This window comes from Elgaria multicarinata, chromosome 5 (assembly GCF_023053635.1).
Source record: "Elgaria multicarinata webbii isolate HBS135686 ecotype San Diego chromosome 5, rElgMul1.1.pri, whole genome shotgun sequence".
Classification (NCBI taxonomy): Eukaryota; Metazoa; Chordata; class Lepidosauria; order Squamata; family Anguidae; genus Elgaria; species Elgaria multicarinata.
This window is the reverse complement of record NC_086175.1, coordinates 76,106,958-76,127,819: the sequence shown is the minus strand read 5'-3', so window position 1 is coordinate 76,127,819 and position 20,862 is coordinate 76,106,958. Positions and strand designations below refer to the sequence as shown.

The 20,862-nt window shown below is 40.9% G+C and overlaps 1 protein-coding gene across 2 annotated transcripts in view; it reads right to left on the bottom strand.

The window, feature by feature from the left end:
* Positions 1 to 7,758: 7,758 nt before the first annotated feature.
* GRIK1 (glutamate ionotropic receptor kainate type subunit 1) overlaps positions 7,759 to 20,862 on the bottom strand; it is a 185,155-nt gene continuing 172,051 nt past the window's right edge. For both annotated transcript variants that reach the window (XM_063126714.1, XM_063126715.1), the window contains 3 exons: positions 19,364 to 19,589; positions 14,658 to 14,908; positions 7,759 to 8,001 (listed from right to left, as the gene is read on the bottom strand). In XM_063126714.1, the coding sequence (XP_062982784.1) occupies positions 7,846 to 8,001; positions 14,658 to 14,908; positions 19,364 to 19,589 (633 nt within the window). In that variant the 3' untranslated portion in view covers positions 7,759 to 7,845. The remainder of the gene's footprint in view (positions 8,002 to 14,657; positions 14,909 to 19,363; positions 19,590 to 20,862) is intronic.

Below are 20,862 nucleotides of genomic sequence, written 5' to 3'. Positions count from 1 at the left end.
ATGAGGAGCCAGGACAAACCGCGATGCCCAGCCACATGTTCCACGGTCTCGGGATCAACCCAGGACAGTGGAAAAAACAGGCTAGAAGGGTAGGGCAAAATCCCGGGGAAATGGAGGGATCATCCCTCCCTGCCCCTGGGATCCCCTGTGCATCATCTGGACGCACAGGGATGATCCAGGGGCGATCCCTGGGATAAGCCCTCATCTAGCCTTGGCCTGTTTTCAGATCTTCTCCCTCTGTATCTATAACTGAATGAGATGCTGTTGTTGTTGTTGTTGTTGTTGAGGTAATCTACACTATTGTGGAGGTAATCTACACTATTAAAAATTAAGGAATGATTATTATTAAAAATGAAACAAACGTCTGAAAACAAATATAATTTTCTCTTGGTCAGCTCACAAGAGGAATATTGTTCAAGCCCAACTCAATTCACCCCTCAACTCATTCTATGATCTCTACAAACAGGCCTGAGTAGCCCACATATTTTCCTAATATTCTGCTTTAGCACTACTAATAAGAAATTCTGTTGTTAGTATATAATTAAGAATTGAGAACAGGTGGGACTTTAAGAGAGCTCAGTCAAAGCCAGTAAATAGTTCAGCGCCAAATGACAAAGAATCTTTCACAATTATGGCTATCTCAAAGTTTCCTGCGGTGTTCATATCTCTGAGGTTATATGGTACTTACTGTGTTATTGCATTTGAAACTACATTTTATGTTTTTTTAGATATACGAAATGGATTTTTTTGGTTCTTTCAATGTTGCTGTCGAACGGATGTTTATTGCTTGACTAACATCAATAATCAGCTGTAGAACAAAGTCTCTTAAATGGGAATCATTCACTCCGTTTGTCATCTTGTTCTTTCAATGTTTCCTTGCATTTTAGCCAACACAAAGCCACATATAATTGTAAATCATTGCAGCCTAGTATTTTCTATGTTATCTTCCTCTGTTTTTGCATTCCTGCTTGGGGCATGGGGGTGGGGGAGCAAGGTGGTAATAAAATGCAATTGCAACCCCATGCTGCCTAGTGCGGTCAGGCAAAGTGGTACTGAGGCTTTTCAAGACCCCCATGTCTTTAATTAGGGTAACCATATGAAAAGGAGGACAGGGCTTCTGTATCTTTAACAGTTGCATAGAAAAGGGTATTTCAGCAGGTGTCATTTATATGCATGCAGAACCTGGTGAAATTCCCTCTTCATTACAACAGCTAAAGCTGCAGGAGCCCTGACATCTTTAGTATCTGGTCAAGAGGGCAGGGCTCCTGCAGCTTTAACTGTAGGTAATCCCTCCAAAACGTGTAGAGCAAAATAAATTTATCTCTGTTCTGAGCACCAGAGTTTGCCTCCTTTGTCATCGGTTCAACAAACAGCAACATTAATTTAAATTGCAACTTAACTTTATCTGCCAGGGGATACAATTTTTTCTGGGCTCAATTGGCAGTGATGATCTTAAAATTTTCTACGCTCAGTGTTTCAGTTCCAGGTTAACTTACCAGGGCCAGCCATGGTAATTTAACTTATACATAGACTTGCTAATTGGGCAGGTTTGAGCCAAAAACCACTGGCATGCCAATTACTAGATTCTGCAGTGCTGAATTAGGATTGCTGAGACACTTTCTGGAATACATCACACATTAGAATAGGATTTATTCACTGTCAAGTTAAGACTGGAGGTAGGTCCTTTTCTCCATAAAACATAATATCAACATGGTGTTAGCTAACTTGGCACTATCTCAAATTTTAAAAAGACCACTATTGAACATACAGACTGAAAATAAAACCTATTATTCCATCTTTAAAGTGTGCCCAGTAATTATTATAAAACCACCAATATGCTTTTGTCATAAATGTTCCATTTTTATTTGTTTTCCAAAGTGTTTCATTTTTAAAATCCTCCTAGGAGAGTCTAGGAGGATTTTAAAAATGAAAAAGATAGCTTTGGGCTGGGACTTGCCTATGCTGATACCAATTTGCCCCCTTCAACTTCCCTACAACACAACTTAGATTGCTATTGGCTTCCTCCAGCATGGCAAATAGCTAAAGTTCCACGTTTGGAGTAGTGCATACAGTTCTGGTGGCTCCATCTCAAAATGGGGATAGCCTGTTGCCATCAGGACATGGCTGTGCACTTGTGGGAAGCACTGGGTGACCTCTGTTGGAAGCAGGATGCTGAGCCAGCTGGACTGTTCGTCTGATTCAGAAGAGCTCTTCTTATGTTCTTGATTTTCCATCCAAAGGGACTGCAGGGCATGCAATACTCATGTAAGCAGTCAGATGTCAACGTTAAGATGCACACCTTCTCATCAAGCTATATAGTTCATGCACAAGGATTAATAAGAAATATCTTCGACAATAAGACTTGAACAGGATTTTAAGGTAGAGTGGGCTCTTGTATGGCTAGTAAGATTATCTTGTATGGCTAGTAAGATTAGCTAGTAATTTTATTCCGCTGTGTATTAGTGTGCAGAATACACTACAGGAGCTATTAACAGCATTCTATGAATAGATATAATCAGGCCTCTGCGATTTGCAATACTTAACCAATGTCTGCCAATCAGATGCATTAGTGTGGCAAGTGTGGATGCATTTTTCTCGAAAGAAAATGGATTTGTGACATGAATTACAAAATGCTCTTGCAATCAGATTCAAGGGACAACAAAGCAGTTGCTAATGCAGGATTCATTTATGCATTCATTCTCTTCCCCCTTCTCCCATGCCCTTGCTCCCACATCCATCCCTGGTTCTTTATGCCCTTCTTTTCTTTTAGTACTAAACTGAAAACCATGAAGAGCTGAACCAGCTGCATTTATTGCTTTTAATAAAAGAATTGTTTATCCCAACGGACAATCCAACGTGAAATCCGAAACGTATTTAAGTCTTTCTTCTCTCTTTTTGAGGAGGGTCTTCTCCCCCTGCTGCTTTAAGCACAAGGAAGCAGAGTTTTCTTGCTTTTCTTGCTTGGTCCATGTGACCATATGTCCGCATATGACAATCTTACTAGAAGTGAACATTATTTGTGCCTCAATGGGCATATTGTTTCATTTTGCAATACTCATGGATCGGGTGGAGGCCAAAAATAAAAATCCACGTTCACTGTCCAAAATAGCCACATTTTGTGATATATAAATAATCTGTACATATTATTCAGTTGTGCATGGTTTGTCTTAAATTATCTTCCTTGGTTGCACAGTTAATTTGAGATTTATATGCAGAAATTGGAGCAATAATCACAGGATGAGTGTATAGTCAGAGCTGCGACTCCTCAAACATGGTTGGGTAATAGGGGAGTACAGGCAGTTGGAACTGAGACGTTGTGGAGAATAAATGAACTGGGTTCTACACTAAGTGGGAAAAAAACCTTAGATGGAAACCCAGTTCAGCTCATGGGTAGCAGTGGTAATTACGGGGCAACGCGACACACTGTTACCAATGAAGATGTATGGCCTTTGAATGTACTCTTTATTGCCCACTTATAGCAAGTACTGTGAATCAGGTGTGTGGGTGTCCATGGGTGTGTGTGTGTGTGTGTGTGTGTGTGAGAGAGAGAGAGAGAGAGAGAGAAAGAGAGATGCATGAGGTCAGAATAGGGATGGTGAGCACTCTGACACCTTTATGGTGATTGGCAATCCAGAGGTCCTGCTCCTCGGGGGCTGTGCAGCATTCGTGTCAGGATATGGTTTGCCTTTGGGGCCCTTCCTGTCTCATCTACCTGGAGCTGTGCAGCCGCAGGTAGGGATGTTGCAGGGTAGTCCCTCCATATGCTGAAGTGTAGTTTGGAAAAGGGGCCAGGTTTACCCAACCCCTGTGTTCAACTGAGTGGCTTGCCCTTTATTTGCAGGCTAGTGGCCTGGAGTAAGAGCGGTTAAGATTCCCGCACTTTCACATGCAGATCCAGGGAGGGAAGAATTTCCCTATTAAATGAAGAGGCCCTAATTTATCCCCAACTCTGGTGTCTGCATCTTATTTCATGGGTTCATTCTCTTCTCGCAAAAGAAAGTCAGTTTCATCTACTGCTGCAGCAATCCGTAGTGCTGCCCTAGAAAGCCTTCCAAGGTTATTTGAGACCTAAAGCTGATGAGCAGACATCCCTGCCAAATTTTGTTTGCCTTGTTGAAACTCTTTGCTTCCTTTGAAATGTCTTGGATGGATGCTTTGTCTGAGCAGAAATATTTGTATTCACCAAAAAATGTACTTTGTGATGTGTTAAATGTCACAGTTTTAATCATCTCTTCGCTTACTTTAAAATTCCTCTGGTGTTCCACCGGAGTACAAAGCTCGAAATTTGTTCTGGATAAAATTCAGTGAAAATTCTATCATATCTGGATATACATGTTTCTTCCCCTACTTAACATGTTCAGTTTCCAGAGGCCCCTCGTGGAAGTTGGTAGGCTAAAACTTATTGTCAGAATTTATATCTTTTAACATCTGTGCTTTGACTGAACAAATCAGAAAATGGCCTGAAAAAGCTCATTTTTCATAGGGGATTTTTTTTGCGAGTGACTGAGCTAACCCTGTTTATGTTATCATTAGATTGATAGTGGCAGGAAAGTGAGTAAATGAATATTACTCACACAATATTCCACATTAGATTATCTCCAAATGATGAACTTGCGGTCAGGGATTCAAAGTCACTTATTCTTGTAGACAAAGGGTTGGTTCCTGACATAGACATGTGCAACTGGTGTGGTGGAAAGACTTCCTCCCTCCCTTCGACCCCTGCTGAATGGAGTGAGTATTGTGGGAGAAGGGGATCCCTGGAAAGTGGACTTCCACTCAGGGGAGGTACCTCTGCCCTCCCGTTCCCTTTGCCCCACAGCCTACCCCATTCGTAGTGGAGGCTGGTGGTTCTGATTTCAGTGGGGTGATGAATCCACTCTGGGTTTCATTCAGAACTCTAAAGAATTGATCAAGCCTCCACCACCCATTCAGCAGGGCCCCCCCAACCTTTTGTGTAGCATTTTAAGGGAACAGAGAGGTGGTTGTGGGGAAGTAGCTTCCATCAGCCAGGTTGCATGGGCATAAATCTGGATCCTACCCAGTTACTTTTTAATTTTCTATCAACGAATTCATTTCAGAAAAGTCATGTTGAAAACAAACAGAACAGATTACCTATACTGTGCCAAAGACCGATACATTTGGCCAAATCAAAATCAAGAGAGAGAAAAAGAGAGAAACTGAAAGCGCTAGGAAATATGATTTTGAAATCACATTATAATTATGGTCCATCCAAACAAGGCAGTGCATCACAGACCCAAGACATTTTACTTCCTCCAACAAAAATGCCCTGCTCCATTCCACTCACAGGAGCTGTTCAATCTTACTTCAATAGTGGTGATACAGTAAGCTAACAGCATCCTCCACTACACTTGAGGGCAGCAGCCTTGTTTAGGGGGCACTGGGGAGGCCACATGGCACACACAGCTCTGTCATCCAACACCTCACTGCTGCTCCTCGCCTCCGCCAACTCCACTTCATACTCACAAATGGTAGGTCTGGCCCTGACAAAGTGATTAGCTCCTATGTCCGGCATACTTAAGAGGACATCAATCATGCTATAGGATTGGAAGATCTTAGGTTTGAAGACTATGGCTGTAGATCCTTCACAGCATTCTTTTATTCAGTATTATCTGGTTGCATTTTTGTGACAAACAAACTGTTAATAGTAAAAGAGTGTACAAAAATGGTTAAAAGGCTAAGGATGGATTTAGGGGCATATAGCAATTTTACTTCCAATTCAAGATGAGCTGGAGAACAGCAGAAATTGTACGGATGTTTAGGGTAGAGAGGAAGAGAGAAAGAGGAAGAGAGAAAATGGGGTATGTGTGTGTGTGTGTGTGTGTGTGTGTAAATGAATGGATGTTGTGTGTGAATGAAAGAGAATGGATGATGATCAATAGTGTGTGTGTGTGTGTGTGTGTGTGTGAGAGAGAGAGAGAGAGAGAGAGAGAAGGGGCGCAGTTCCAGTCCCGCTGGCATGCAGTCTCCAACAAATCACCTTTCAGGGAATGGGGCCCTTGAGGAGGAGAAGGTACCCCACTCCTGTTATATACATTTACCTGGGAGTAAGCCCTTGACAACTCACTGAGGATTACTTCTAAGAAGACGTGTATAGGATTGCCCTGTAAATCTATCAACTAAAACAGTTTTTTTTTTTTTACAGTACACTTTTTATCAATGGGAATAGGGATGGGGGAGAAAGTTTGGTTTGCATTTTAATGTGGACATACCTAATTTCACAAATACACGAATTAAAAGTCAGTTTTCCTATGAAATTCACACTTCTCTGAATTTTTCAATGGAGTGCTCCGGTCAAACCATTGTTAGGTGAAAGTGCACAAAAAAGGCATGTATTACAGAAAATAACATTAAAATGCATAAAGAACATAAAAAGTGCCATGCTGGATCAGACCACGGGTCCATCTAGTCCAGCACTCTGTTCACACAGTGGCTAACCAGCCATCGGCCAGGGATGAACAAAGCAGGATATGGTGCTACAGCACCCTCCCACCCATGTTCCCCAGCAACTGGTGCACACAGGCTTACTGCCTTGAATACTGGAGATAGCACACAACCATCAGGGCTAGTAGCCATTGATATATCCTTTGCCTTCAGGAATTTATCCAACGCCTTTTAAAGCCATCCAAATGGGTTGCCATCATTACATCCTGTGGTAGTTCCATAATTTAACTATGTGCTGTGTCAGGAATTATATCAGGAAAATGTATTGGAAAATGTCTATCCAAAACTGCATTCAAAAATGCATATATTAGGAGAAAATGTATACAGAAATGTGTATGATTTTTTGTGCAAACCTTTTTTTTAAATTCTCAGATAATTAGAAAAGTGTAAAATGGAGAGAAACTGAAATTGACATATTTATCCTGATGAGAGTGGTCATTATTATTATTCTCATGAAGATACAGCAAGGTCAGGACTAGCATGCTGCAGAGAAGGCTTTGGCTGGGACAAACTAGAAGTTAACTAGTAAGAACAGTTAACTTTTGACTATCAGAGAATTTAGCATGGCTACATTCAAAGTTTGCCCAGGTCGTGGCTCCTTTAAATTGCACCAGATGGAGACTGCATCCACATAGCAATTTGTTGATCTGGAGTGACCAATGATGCACTTACACAAAAGAAAAGGAATGAAAGCCAGTGTTACTAACACACAATGTAAACTTACCTATGTGTTTGTTTCTTTTAGGTTGCAAAGTAGAGTAGGCAACTTGTGGCGCTCCAAATGTTTGATGGCAAATCTTCACAACCCTCACCACTAGGGTTGGTGGGAATTGCAACCCAGAGGGCCACTTGTTGCAAAGCGTACAGATTGTGACAATTCCTGGGACAAGGAGATTTGCCACCAATCAGAGCAGATTCTGCCCATCTAAATCGCTCAAGAATGGTCTAACTCAATGTAAGGCGGCCTCATATGTTCAATCTGATTATGATGGGGGGAGGGGAATCAGATGACTTTTGATGAGGAAATTAAACAATAATCCAATATTGAAAAATCCCTGTTTTTATTTGTTTAGAAAGTACATACAGCAATGAACCGGGGAGGAGTAGAGAGATGCAAAATAAGTGATCTATAATTTCAAAAGTCAGAGTGAGACCCTTCCCAGGTGATTAGTTGTCCATCAGTCTTATATGAGTGCTGAATCTGCTGTACAGCCTCTGGATTAAAAAAGGGAAAACCACACTGGCTCTCTTGAGAAATAAGATGAATGTCTCTTTTTCAGAAATTTCACCATATAATTGAATGGTAGGCATTCATTTTTTTAAAATTGTTTTGACTTTTCTAAGTTTTCTCCTGATATTTTCCACAGAGGAAGCTGAACTCATTCAAGCCATGGTTTCTTTCCTCGGTGTCCGCCTCTGATGACAAGTAAGGATACTTGTGAATGATGACCGCCCTTTAGTTCTTGACCTTTTCTTTAATTTCTTTTGGTGTTTGAGTGAAATTCCAAGTTCTTCCATTATAGCATTGAAAGAAAGACACTGATAAAAGATAAGAGGGAAAATATTTTGTTAAGGCATTATGTTTAAAACAGATTTCCACCCTATATTGTAAAATATACATCCTTATTCTAAACACATTCACTAGGAAGGTTGGGTGGTGCTGATTATTGGTTTGGATTCTTTCCACTGCATTGGGATATTTCACAGCACTGAATTGGGATTATAATGTAATGGATTTGGATGGCACTGCGTTTTCCGATCAACATGAAGTTTTAAATATTGACAGGCTTCTTCACTAAAGTGTATAAGACTGATCAAGTGCTCGGAATTTAACTGAACCAGCCTTCCCCAACCTGGTGCTACTGGCCATGCTAGCTAGGAATGATGGGAGTGGCACTTCCACAGATCTGGAGGGCACTGGGTTGGGAAAAGCTGGACTAAGGCCTGAGGTGGACATTACACAAAAGTGTGAGCTCCAAAAGTGTAAAGTCCTGGGTTTGATAATAATGCTTGACCCTACAAGAGATCCAAATGTCCTCTGGTAAGGGTACATTAGATGTAGAGAATTCAGAACTGCTATCAAACCATAGTTCCCTGGAAAATATAAATGAGGTTGATCAAGATTTATTAGCTTAACAGATTTATAGCTAATGGGTTGGATCCACAGTTCCCCCTCTGCCAACAGAATGCTTTCAGGTGGAGGAAACCAGAATCCACTGGAGGTTCTCTGTTGTGGAAAGAGGTTGGGTGTTGTTGTTTTTTAACCAATTCCTCCAGCATCCAGCAGTGTCACCTAGCTCACAGTTCTGGAGCATCTACAATCCTCCAAAGGAGATTTTCAGTGGCACGCAGGGTAGGAGGAAGGAAAAGGAATGGGCAAAAATTGCTGTCCTGCTTCTCCATTGGGATCATCCAGCTGGTGGAGTTCTTCACAACTGATCCATTATAACTGTAGCTCCCTAAAAAGTCTTAGAACTTGAAAAAAAGAAGTTGATCAGTTCTAAGTAGTGCTGAACCAAAGTATCACAAAGCCATTACTTTGAAGTAAACTGGCAGTGGTGAGGTTATGGGGTACAACTTCAACTAAAACCCTATGATTTATGAATTTTCTGTGACTGGTCAAAAACTCTGAAGTCTGAAGTAGTCAAAGTTTGACCACCCCACGTTAATATTTTTTCCCCAGGATGACTAAAGTAAAATAAAATAGAAGGCTTTAACAAGGGGTTATAGGCAATGTTATGCTAGCAGAAAAATTACAAGAGTTGGCGTTGTTCTACTAGCAGTTTCACAAGTCCTAGCAGTACAACTAGCACAACTAATGCAAACAACGCCTAGCCTAATTAACTTGTGCAGTGCCTTGTCTAAGTGTTGGATTTGACACTTGCACAAGGATAAAAATGGGGTTTCCACAGAAGATAGAAGCTTTGCCCCAGTGGAATTATAGTATTGAATACAACCCAAACTATTTTCTTTCTCTCTTAAATCTGTGTCATGCAACAGGAGATTAGAAAGGAAGGCAGATGTTGGTTTGCTTCTTTTTTAAAAGTATGTACAGAACTTCTCAGATCAGCAGACAGCTTCATGTTAGAATATTTTAAAAAGCAGCAAAGGAGCAGCTGTCCTGGTCACAAAAAGTTTAGTAGTAATAAATAACAACAATCATTTAACTCTAAGAAACATCTGTAGGCATCCAGATTGCATAGTCAAGTGCCAATACTGGGAGCTACGTTCTCTAAACCATACACATTTTTCTCTCAAGACAAGAATTGCTATAAATTATTCTGTTATAATGAAGAGAATATATTGCAAAGAAGAAACGGAAAAGGACAAAAAGGCCATAATTTACTCAACCTGTTTAGATATGTGGGAAGTCTTGTACTCACCCAACAGGGATTTCAGTTTTCCCTTCCATCTGCTGTATTGAAAATAGGTTTTGTAGCTCCCTCATGTTTAAAAAACAACTTGCAGTATGTTCTGTTTGGGGTGTATGTGCATTTTTATGAATCACAGCTTATGGGAGGGATTATGCATATGTACAGCAGAAAGCCTTATTTGCTTGTGGAAATGTGGCATAGTTTAGTGGCAGAGCATACACTTTTCATGCAAAGGTCCCAGGTGTAATCCCGGGTGTCTCCAGGTAAGGCTGGGAAAGACCCTTGACTAAAACGCTAACCACCCAGAGAGCTTTGGCTATTGGGTGGAATAAAAATGTAATAAATAAAATAAAACTCTAAAGAGTCACTGCTCGTCAATGCAGAGAATACTGAGACAGATGGGCCTATCATCTGACTTGATAGGAATCTGCTTCCCATTTTCCTGTCCACTGGGATCCACATAATATGATCTGTGCATAGAAGCAAAGTGTGGCATGTGGAAATGTTTGAGGACAGAAAACTGGATAAAGGAGTCTCAGAAATTCTTAATTACCTTTATTGCTTTGGAGGAAGGGTGGATAAAGGAAGCCAAGAGCTTAGAGAATAAAGTTCAAGAAAGGATGTCCATTGTAGAAACTTTATTCTTGGGGCATGAGAACAGGATGAGAAATACGCAACATTCACAAAGCTTTATTCCAGACTTTTTTTAAAAAAAAATGGAACAAGAAAGATGGAAATTAGTAGGAAAATGAAAGGACAGAAAGGAAAAGATATTTGTAGCCAGTGAGCAGTGTTATATCTATGCATAGTACAAATATGTATCCACCTTGATGCAAAGAACATGAAGTAAATTTGTGAATAGATGACTTTGAGTGTATTAGTGAACGCTGTGTGGGTCTGCTACATGAAGAAAGATCAAATTTAGAAAGATGTCTTAAAAGTGGGAAGGCAAACGCTCGCAAGTATAAAAACTAATAATAACTGTAGGAAAGAGAGTTTATGGAGAAAAAGTCATATCACCACTATATATACTGCCCTTAATATCGCCAGTAATAATAGTTTAGCTTTTCTAAGAACTCTCTCCATGCGCTGTCCCATCTGCTGGTGCAGAGAAGGGAATCATATGCACAGCACTAAGTTGTGGGTGTGTTTCCCCATTCAGCCAGAGATACACGCAAAGAAGAATGTTTCCCTGTATCTACTGCCAGGGTGTATGTGTCTAAAGCTTGAGTAATAACATTTCATTGTTCATACAACATTCCTATAAATAATAGTGGAGTGTGTTATCAGATTCACTATGTTGCTATACTAGAGTAATTTAGAAATTGGATTAATTCATGGCGCATGGAATATAGTTTAATTATTTCCTGACATATAAACAATGTAATTTATTTGGGAATTCTAGCTATTGAATTTCAATGAGATAAATACGACTTTTTGAAAATCTTGACTTCATAAACACAATGCTCTCTGCCAGAAATGTACTGTCTGTATCCACTAGGTATTTCTATGAAGTTAACTCAGGGAAGTTAGCACAGAAATTTCTGTGAAGTTGTGCTCTCCATGCATGAGCCCCCTGAATGCTTTTTCTTGGGAGAAGAAAGAACTGTGTCGCCTTTTAACATAGGATAAAAATAATAATACTTAAACTCCTCACTTTCAGGTGTTGGTGTTCTGAAGGAAGTGTGATTTTATTTAGTTCTGCTTGAATAGGGAAGGAAAATGAAAGCAAATTATTCTTATCCAGAAACACTGAATCATACAAAAAGAATGGCAAGAAGTTATTAACTCCAATCCAAATGCAGATGTATACAGCCAGGCACATGACTGGTGGTTCAGGACAGTAGATCTTGCAATACAGGTGGGAAGGGTCATCCCCATCCAAGACAATGTATGTAGATGCATGTTCCCATTCACATTACAAAGAAAATGGGAGGGTGAACCTCCTCTCAAGTAAGGTGCTGTGGATGGGGATTGCATTTGACCTGCATGAACTGCTCCCCCATAAAGGAAGGGCCGCTGGATGCAAAACAACAACAACAACACCCTGGCCTTGATAGACTGGAGTGATTGTCCATTGCCATAAAAGAAACCTGAATATCTTGTACTCTAACAAACAAAAACATTTATGAGTTGCAACATTCTGTTCTATTACGATATGGCATATAAAAGGCACTTAACTGTATCAATTCACAGGATGTCTGGAGGATCATCCAACCGTTCTAGCTCTTCCTGACAACATACTGTGCTCAAAGAGGTACTGTAGGCACTCTCAAGTTATGGGTATGCCCAGTGGGGTTTATTTTATATTTTGCCCTTTTTATTAAAGACCCTGATGCTTTAAGCTCCATCCGACGAGCGTTTTATTGCACGCTCATTATTGGACACTCACGGAGTTTGCTCAGGTCCCTCACATGACGTCGTCTGCCTCCCACGCGCCTTCCATCCCTTCTGGCCTTCCTTGCGTGACAAAAAACCCTTCTTCAAGTCTGATGTTTTTTTAAACTCAGAATCGCTGCTCTCTCCTGCTGTGTGCAGGAGAAGCAGCGCCACTATAACAGTGGAGTCATGGGCCTCGTGCTTGTTCTGTACTTCCTCTTTTGAAAAGAGGAAGTAACTGAGGAACGAAAACACAAAGGTAGGGAGCGTATTAACCCCCGGTGTGATGGAGCTTTATATCACAACCTGTTTTGAAAGTCCTCTTATTTCAAAAGCAGTTTACTATCTGATATGTGGGGCTACTGTTAGAAATAGCAGTCCAGAACTCCTTTGGGCACATGGAAAAAGCGAGTTGCATTTTTTGGATTTCAATCAAAACATCTTCCCCCCTGAATATATGTTGTTGAAGAGGTTTGCTAGTTGCTGAACACACCTTTGCCTTACTGTAACTATACAGTATGAATAGAGGGTTGTGTTCGAATCCCTCGTTCTTCCCGAATTAATTTGCCACAGTCTAACTCCGTAGATAAGGTAGTTCCAGAAGTGGAGTTGGATGGATGGGTTTGCTTGCACTGCAGTCCATAAAAGAAGCAAAAGGCCTGGTCGCATGCAGAAAGGAAAAGATGGAAGAAGAACAAAATAAAGATAAAAATGATTAACCAACCTAACAAAAAAAGTTTAGAATGAGAATGATACCAAAACTATAGGACTTAATTATGGAAAATGGAAACTGTCAAAATATGAAATAATAAACCAAACTTTTAAGAATGTATATATTTGTATTTTATATTAGCATTCAAATGTTAATATTTTAAAGAATCTAGCAATTCATGTGAATGCTCTACTGTTCATGTTTCTCTTAATTATTTCATTAAATGCCAATAGAAAATAACAATTCATAGGAAAATACCCATATTTTGCTTCTTTTTGAAAATAGCAAGAGGTACAGCACCCCTTAATAAAACAAGACTCAATCCAATTTAACAGGAATGCACACGTTATTTTCATCAGCTGAATTCTTCTCAGATTTGTCAGTTTCAGATAACCAGAGTCAGATCTACACTTCGTATCATATTGGTACAATCCCATCATGGTGATGCTATATCTCTCTTGTGCATTTATACCTTATAGCACACACAATGGCATCTGTTGCAGTATTTTGGATAACATGGAATAAAAAGTCAGAAATAAGTTATAACACTAGAAAAGCAGCACACGGAATGTATAATGTGCCCCAACGATTATTAGTACACTTCAATACTGATAAAAAGCTTGAGTGGAGATCTACCCCTGATCTTATTTTGAGGATTAGTAGTGGTATGTTACTGTACTGCCATTTTTCTATTTTGGATTCCTGAACTTTGCTCGAATTGCTACACATGCAAAGTTTGTTGTAGTTTCCAGGTTATGTCTCCCTGTCACCACACAATGCAATTGATTAAAATGATGTGCAAAACGTAATCTTGGTAAGATTAGCATGTGTACATGGATGAAATCAGAGTACAAAAAAGGGATCCCTGCTGCAAATGCATCACTGAAACAAGCTTCCTTTATGCACACTGTTATCAACAGTGTGCATTTATGTTTGTGTGCATTGGTATCATGGTAAGAAAAATGAAGAAGGAAATTATTCCAAAGTTAATTTTAAAAATGCTCCAGCTTTGTCTATATGTCGCAAAGCTGTGCAGAAAAAAAGTCTGACTTTTTCTGTGGGAGTGAGGTCAGTATGTTTCTTCCGTCATCTGATCTCACTCTGGGGCTGATCCGGGGGGGGGGGGGCAAATCTGGGGGAAACCAGGAAGAGGGTGGAGACAGCTCCAGTACCCCGTGCTCCCTCCTTGGTGTCGGGATTACCCAATGCCACCATGGTTAGTAAAACCGCGGGGTTTGGGGAAAAGGTGGCACCAACCCGGCGCCATGAAGACAGCCCCCAGGTTAAACTAGAAGGCACCAATACAGTATGCAGGGCAGAGCTATCAGCCTGTATAACAATAATGAAACAGAACAGGAGACAACTGCCCATCCCTACATTTTCCATCTTTCCATCATACTGTAAAAGGATATGACATAAATGGAATCAGCATTATATCAGATTTCCCTTCTCTGATTCAAAGGATGAAGTGTGAATTTGTCATTCCCACTAAAATGAACGTGGATGGACATTAACAGTGCAATCCTATATGCATGCCTACGGGGAAGTAAGGGCCATTGAGCTCAATAAACTTTACTACCAGGTACATGTGTTTAGGATTGCAGCCTAAATGTGCATTATCAGCTGCAGGACTGCAATCAATGGGCACCAGCAAACATAAGCTCCTGTGTAGCCTCCACAGGTTTTTGGCCTGTGCTTGTGTTACATAGATGCTACCAAACTTGACTTACCTGCTCAATGTCACTATTTTTTCTCGATTTGTAAATAAATTCTCCGATTGCTACGAAGACGGAAAGAACGAGTCCTGCCGCCAGAACTATGAAGATGCCCCCAATGTTCTCCACACCCAGAGCGCTGGCCTCTTTGCTGTCCTCCTCAGGGCACCCATTGCCTCGCCACCACTTCTCTTTCATCATGTGCAGCTTTCCTTCCTCTTGTAACTGGAGAATGGCGATAGTAATTTTATCTCTATAAGGAGAGCCTGAGGAAAGGAAACTAAGGTTTAATATGACATCCAAGTAAGGACACAGGAAAAAGCAAAGTTGCTAGTCTGATATGGCCCTTGTGTTCAAAACCCTGCAAAAAACAGTATGTGTGTGTGTGCACGCGCGCGCGTGATACATACACCCCACCTCTGTTCTAGGGCCACAGCATTTACCCAGGTTTTGGTTTCCTTTAGAAAAATGTCACTGGCAGCTCACTGGTGTTTTGTGATACTTGGTTTATTTACAAATATGCAGGTAGCATAGCTTAAATATTTCAACACAGCCCACATCAGATCTTCAAGGAGACAACCAGCATTCCAAGATTTCTACAGAGCCCAGGCTCAGTTCTCTGTTTCAAAACTAAGAAGAAGATAAGAAGAGCCAATGCTGGATCAGACCAAGGGTCTAGCTAGACCAGCATTCTGTTCACACAGTGGCCAACCAGCTGTTGACCAGGGACCCATAAGCAGGACAAAGTGCAACAGCACCCTACTACATATAGTCCACAGCAACTGGGGTATCCCCAGCAACTGTATCCTCACACATACATCAGTGATATAGGAAAAATATTCAGTATTACTAGAGTCAGTTAAAGAACCACAGTTATTTGCTCAGAATGTAATGTTTCTTTTCATATCAAAGTGGTAATTATCACTTCAGATTCTAGAATAGTGGCCCTGCTACAGTCACTATAAATACAAAAAAAAAAAAAAGGGGGGGGGGAAGAGTCTTATGCCTCCTTAAAGATGAACAGGTATATTTTCGCATAAGCTTTCATAGTCTAGAGTCCACTTCATCAGATGCATGAAATGTTATCCCCAGTTCATTTGATAAAGTGGGCTCTAGTACAAGAAAGCTCTTGCTACAATAAAATATGTTCATCTTTAAGGTGCCACAAGTGTACCAGTTCAACAACAAAGAGGAGATCAAAGGCAACAACCTAAATGATGAAAGAAAGTATCCATGTTCATTGACTCTGGGCATGTCTAAATGAGGGCTTATCCCGGGGATTTCCCCAGGATCATCCCTGTATGTCCACATGATGCACAAGGGATCCCGGGGGCAGTGAGGGTTGATCCCTCCCTTTCCCCAGGATAACTGGGACGGCTTCAATCCTAACTTTTGCCACGGTCTTGGGATCTGTGGGCAGCTGTCCCGGTTTTGTCCTGGCTCCTTGTGAGTAAATGTGAGGAGCCAGGAACTGGGCATCATACCAAGACTGCGGGACGTGTGGGCAGCCATCCATGTTTCATCCTGGCTCCTCACGAGTAAACATCGGGGATGGGAGCGGGATCTTTTTTTAAAAAAACCAACCCCTACCTGTTTCGCTGGAGCACTTGTGCATTCATTTTCAATAATAATAATAAAAATGGCGGGAGCGACGTCCTCTTCCTCCTGGGATGTCACGTATCGTGTGTGGACTGAGGGGGAGGATCTCGCAATCACCATATCACAAGATTCTCCCCCTCCCCTATCTAGGTCTAGACATGCCCTCTGTGATTCATCTTGGCTTATGAGGAAAAGATTTAATTTTTTTGTTTGCTTAAATTGTGTGCATGACATTGAGATTATTGATTTCATCACAAATACATATGTATCTTCCCAAACCTTTATTTAAAATCCTATTAATCATACAAGAAATGTTTTACAACTTCACCCCCCAGCTCTACTTCTGATGCACACTTCTCTCAAAGGAACCACCATCTGTCCTAGCATATTCCTTCGTTGCTCTTGGTTTGAAGCATAGAATCTTTATCACTGCTTCAAAATCCTTACAGTGCATCAATCATTACCTTGGAATTTCTGCAGTTTTGTTTTTTCCCTTGGGGGACTGGTGAATGCATTCATGTAAGAAATGAAATACACTCAATGAAACAAAACTTTGTAAATGAAGTGCTCAGGTAAACCAGATCCTAAAACATAATTCTCAAACTCCTTTTATTTGGAGGTCAGTAATAATCTGCCTCTGTTATGATGGATGGCAAACTAACAATTGTTCAAATATATTTAAATGGTTGGATGTGTTTGTGTTTCTTAGGGCATAGGCATGCATAGACAGAAAAAAAGGCATACAACTCCCAGCATTCTGCTGCCAGCCATGCTGTAGGGTTCAAATCCTATGCACACTTACCTGGGTGTAACCCCCATAGCACTGTAAAGGATTACAGAACAAGACTCCATTCCTATATGTATGGAATGCTCCAGTATAATTCTCCCCTTCCCTATCAAGCATGGGGATGTGTTCAGCCCAGTGCAGCCTGGTGGCTCAAGTCAAGCAGGGCTTCTGTTGCACTTTCCCTAGGGGATCCAACATCTCATCATTGCTTGGCCTCTGTGCATGGCTGCAGATCTACTTTTTCTGAGAATAATGTTCATGTTTTAAACCTGTAGATATTACTAGATGGAGTTCAGAAAAGGCCTGCAGTTGACATAAATTCTGCTCTTTTCCCAAGCGTACAGTGGTATTAGGAGGCAGGACAGCATTGCAGCGAGTCATGACATGAGGTGGGGTATACAGGACTTAGAGTGGGGATGCACACTGCATCTGCACACTGGCTGGGGAAGGGCTAAGCCAGGAAGGGTATTCAAGCCCAGAGACTTCCCATTGGCAGCCTCTTGGTTCTCGTTCTTGGTGCGCACCCTCCATGTGTACAGTGTAGGACATGGATGAGCAACATGTGGCCATCCAGATGTTTTGACCTACAACTCCCATCAGCCTGAGCCAGCATAACCAATGGTGATGGATCATAGGACAAAATATGACAAAATGCTGGACCAGATGACAAAATATCTGAAGGACCATCCCTGCTACAGGATTAATTCAATGAAGGGCCAAGTAGGGTGTTTGTTTGTTTGTTTGTTTGTTTAAGAACATAAGTGCCATGCTGGATCAGACCAAGGGTCCATCTAGTCCATCATAATCTAGTACACACAGTGGCCAAGCAGCTGTTGACCAGGGACCAACAAAGCAGGACATGGTGCAACAGCACCCTCCCACCCATTTTCCTCAGCAACTGGTGCACACAAGCGTACTGCCTCAAATACTGGAGGTAGCACACAACCATCAGGGCTAGTCGCCATTGATGGACTTCTCCTCCAGGAATTTATCCAACCTCCTTTTAAAGCTATCCAAATTGGTGGCCATCACTACATCTTATGGTAGTGAATTCCATAATTTAACTATGCACTGTGTGAAGAAGTACTTTGTCCTGAATCTCCCACCAATCAGCTACATGGGATGACCCTAGGTTCTAGTATTTTGAAAGAGGAAGAAAAACGTCTTCCTATCCACATTCTCCACACCATGCATAATTTTCTACACCTCTACCATGTCTCTCCTCAACCTCCTTTTTTCCAAGCTGAACAATCTCAGTTGTTGTAACCATCCCTCATACGGGAGATGCTCCAGCCCCTTAGTCAAGTTAGTTGTTCTTTCCTGCACTTTTTCCAGCTCTCATATATATATATATATATATATATATATATATATATATATATATATATATATATGGTCACTAGAACTGTTTGTTGGTTTGTTTAGCTGGTGGGTCAGACTGATTCAAGAGAACCAGGTTTTCCACCTCATCCACACTGTACTAGTGAAGGGGGAACTGGCAGTTGGTATGCCAGTTCCCCCTTCACTAGTACAGTGTGGATTAGATGGAAAACCTGGTTCTCTTGAATCAATCTGGTGTGTGTGCACATGTGTCACAACAACAAGGCAGTGCAGGAAACAAGCTCCAAGCAGAAGTCACTTGTGGACACCCAGAGGCACCATGACAGTGAAGGAGGCTTCCCTAAACTCACCGCTTTGGGACCCGTGAGTCCAAAGTCTTGCAGCTCAGAGGTGTAACACACCAGGAAGGCTTCCCCGAACACCAAAAGCCTTGGCCAGATGGGACGGAAGGAGGCAAGTACACTGCTGGCTCAGGGCAGGCCACTCTCACCCTCAAGAGGCAGTACTTGAGCTGGCAGGCCCTGCAGAGCTTTCGAGATATGCGTTATATGGAACCCTGTTCTGTACCCTGCTCTCTGTGTGGGAAGACCTTCCTCTTACCTCTATATTTCAACTTCTTCTCCATGTTGTCCCAGAGTTTACAGCATGGGACATTTTAAAATGGATGCGAAGGCAAAAGGTTAAGTAGTAAATACCTGTTTAACTTGGCCATTTCATGCCTGAAAGCTTGGATTTTAGTGAATCAGGGGAGGAAAACTCCAGCAATGCAGAGTGCCTCAGTGTGTTCTCTTACGTTTAGAATACTTCAAGGATGTAAATGAGTAGCGTGTGGCACTTATTCAGGTATATTGTGAAACACTGTCAAACTTTTCCCCAAAGCTGTATCGCACTTTTTTTTTTTTTGGTGCCAAATAGTAAATGTTTCAGATTAAAAAGTATCCTAAATAACCTATCATAGTCTGCCAATCACTAACGATATGTAAACGTTTCTTACCAATGGGAGTTCCTACACCATAACCTTTGGAATCAATGAGCCCCCCAATCTGGGTGAGATTACAATTTCTCTGAGTGACATATTCAATACTGGTTGATTCCATCAGCAGAGCATAATCAGTGGTGAGCACACGCTGGATCCCCTCATCGTTATTCTTCACCAGTGCTGTCTGCTGCCTGCTGCTCATAAATGCCCACATTTTCTCGTATGTCGATATTTTTGATTTCTAAAAAGAGAAATGCTAAGTATCAACAATAGGCTCTGTTCACACACATTAAAGCATCCCTGGATAGTGTTAACTGTTTTTCGAGTGCAGGAGAGAGACATTAAGATCCTTTCTCATTCAATCGCTTTCCACAGAATCTAGCCCCATGAGCCACAGTTTTATTTCCATCAGACAATATAGTGAGCATGTGGCTTCTTTAATGTCTTTTGTCACAAAAGGGCACAATTTTAATGAAGGCATGTGGGTTGAGGGCTTTGGAGTTAATGGCGCAGGAGAAGAACTGCAATTTTGCTTTACTCAGTTGTGATAGAATGTATTTTCAAAAGTAGTCTGTTACAGATAGATTGCCAACTTCAAACAAAAAAATGTTAAGGGGAATTTTTAAAACAAGAACACAAGAACTGTTGTTTAAATACATTTTGTACACTGCCCCATGATTTGATAATGAAGGAATATAAATGTTTTAATTAATTATTTAAATAAATAAATAAATAAACAAAGCCACCATGAGTGCTTTTATCGTGTGTGCGTGTGTGTGAAAAGGCAGAGTATGAATCAAATGAATAATTACAATGTCTTTGGCTCTCAATTATGCATTTCTGGTCAACTATCTGTCCTTTAAATTCAACATTTATGTTTCAGAGTTTTGAATTTTCGAATCTGCATTTAATTGTATAAAGCCTCAAATGATCTGACACCATTGTGTTTTCTCTTTTTCATAATAAAGAACATTATGGTCCTAATCCTGTTCTTATCACTACTGAGAATGATAACTTTGCTGGTAAAATCAATTAGGGCGTAAACCTATGTATGTTTAGACAGAAAAAATGTACTATAACTCCCAGCTTTCCCCAGCCAGCTCACTCTGGATGTTATCGCTTCAAGAATCTTAAGAAGTCTATATGGAAACCAATGCCCATAACTGAGGAATACTGATCTATAGCTCTTTATGGGAACAGGTTATGAGACGATTCCCCGCTGCCCACACCAAGCAAGACTGGATCTCATCACACAGTCTTTATATTCGTGGATAGGCATACCCAATTCTTTGTTATACAGAATGTCTCTATAAACAGAATCTTCTGGAATCATCCCAAGGCAGTGAGATACTAGCTTGATGGTCAACATAACTGTATGTTTAAACTGACATTTAACCTTAGGTTTTCAGTATGTGAACTTTTATTATGTCACTTTCATTGTGTTATCTTAAACAATACATCGTTTTTGACTTAAATGTCAAGGTTATTTTGTGCACAAAGAATACCATTACAAA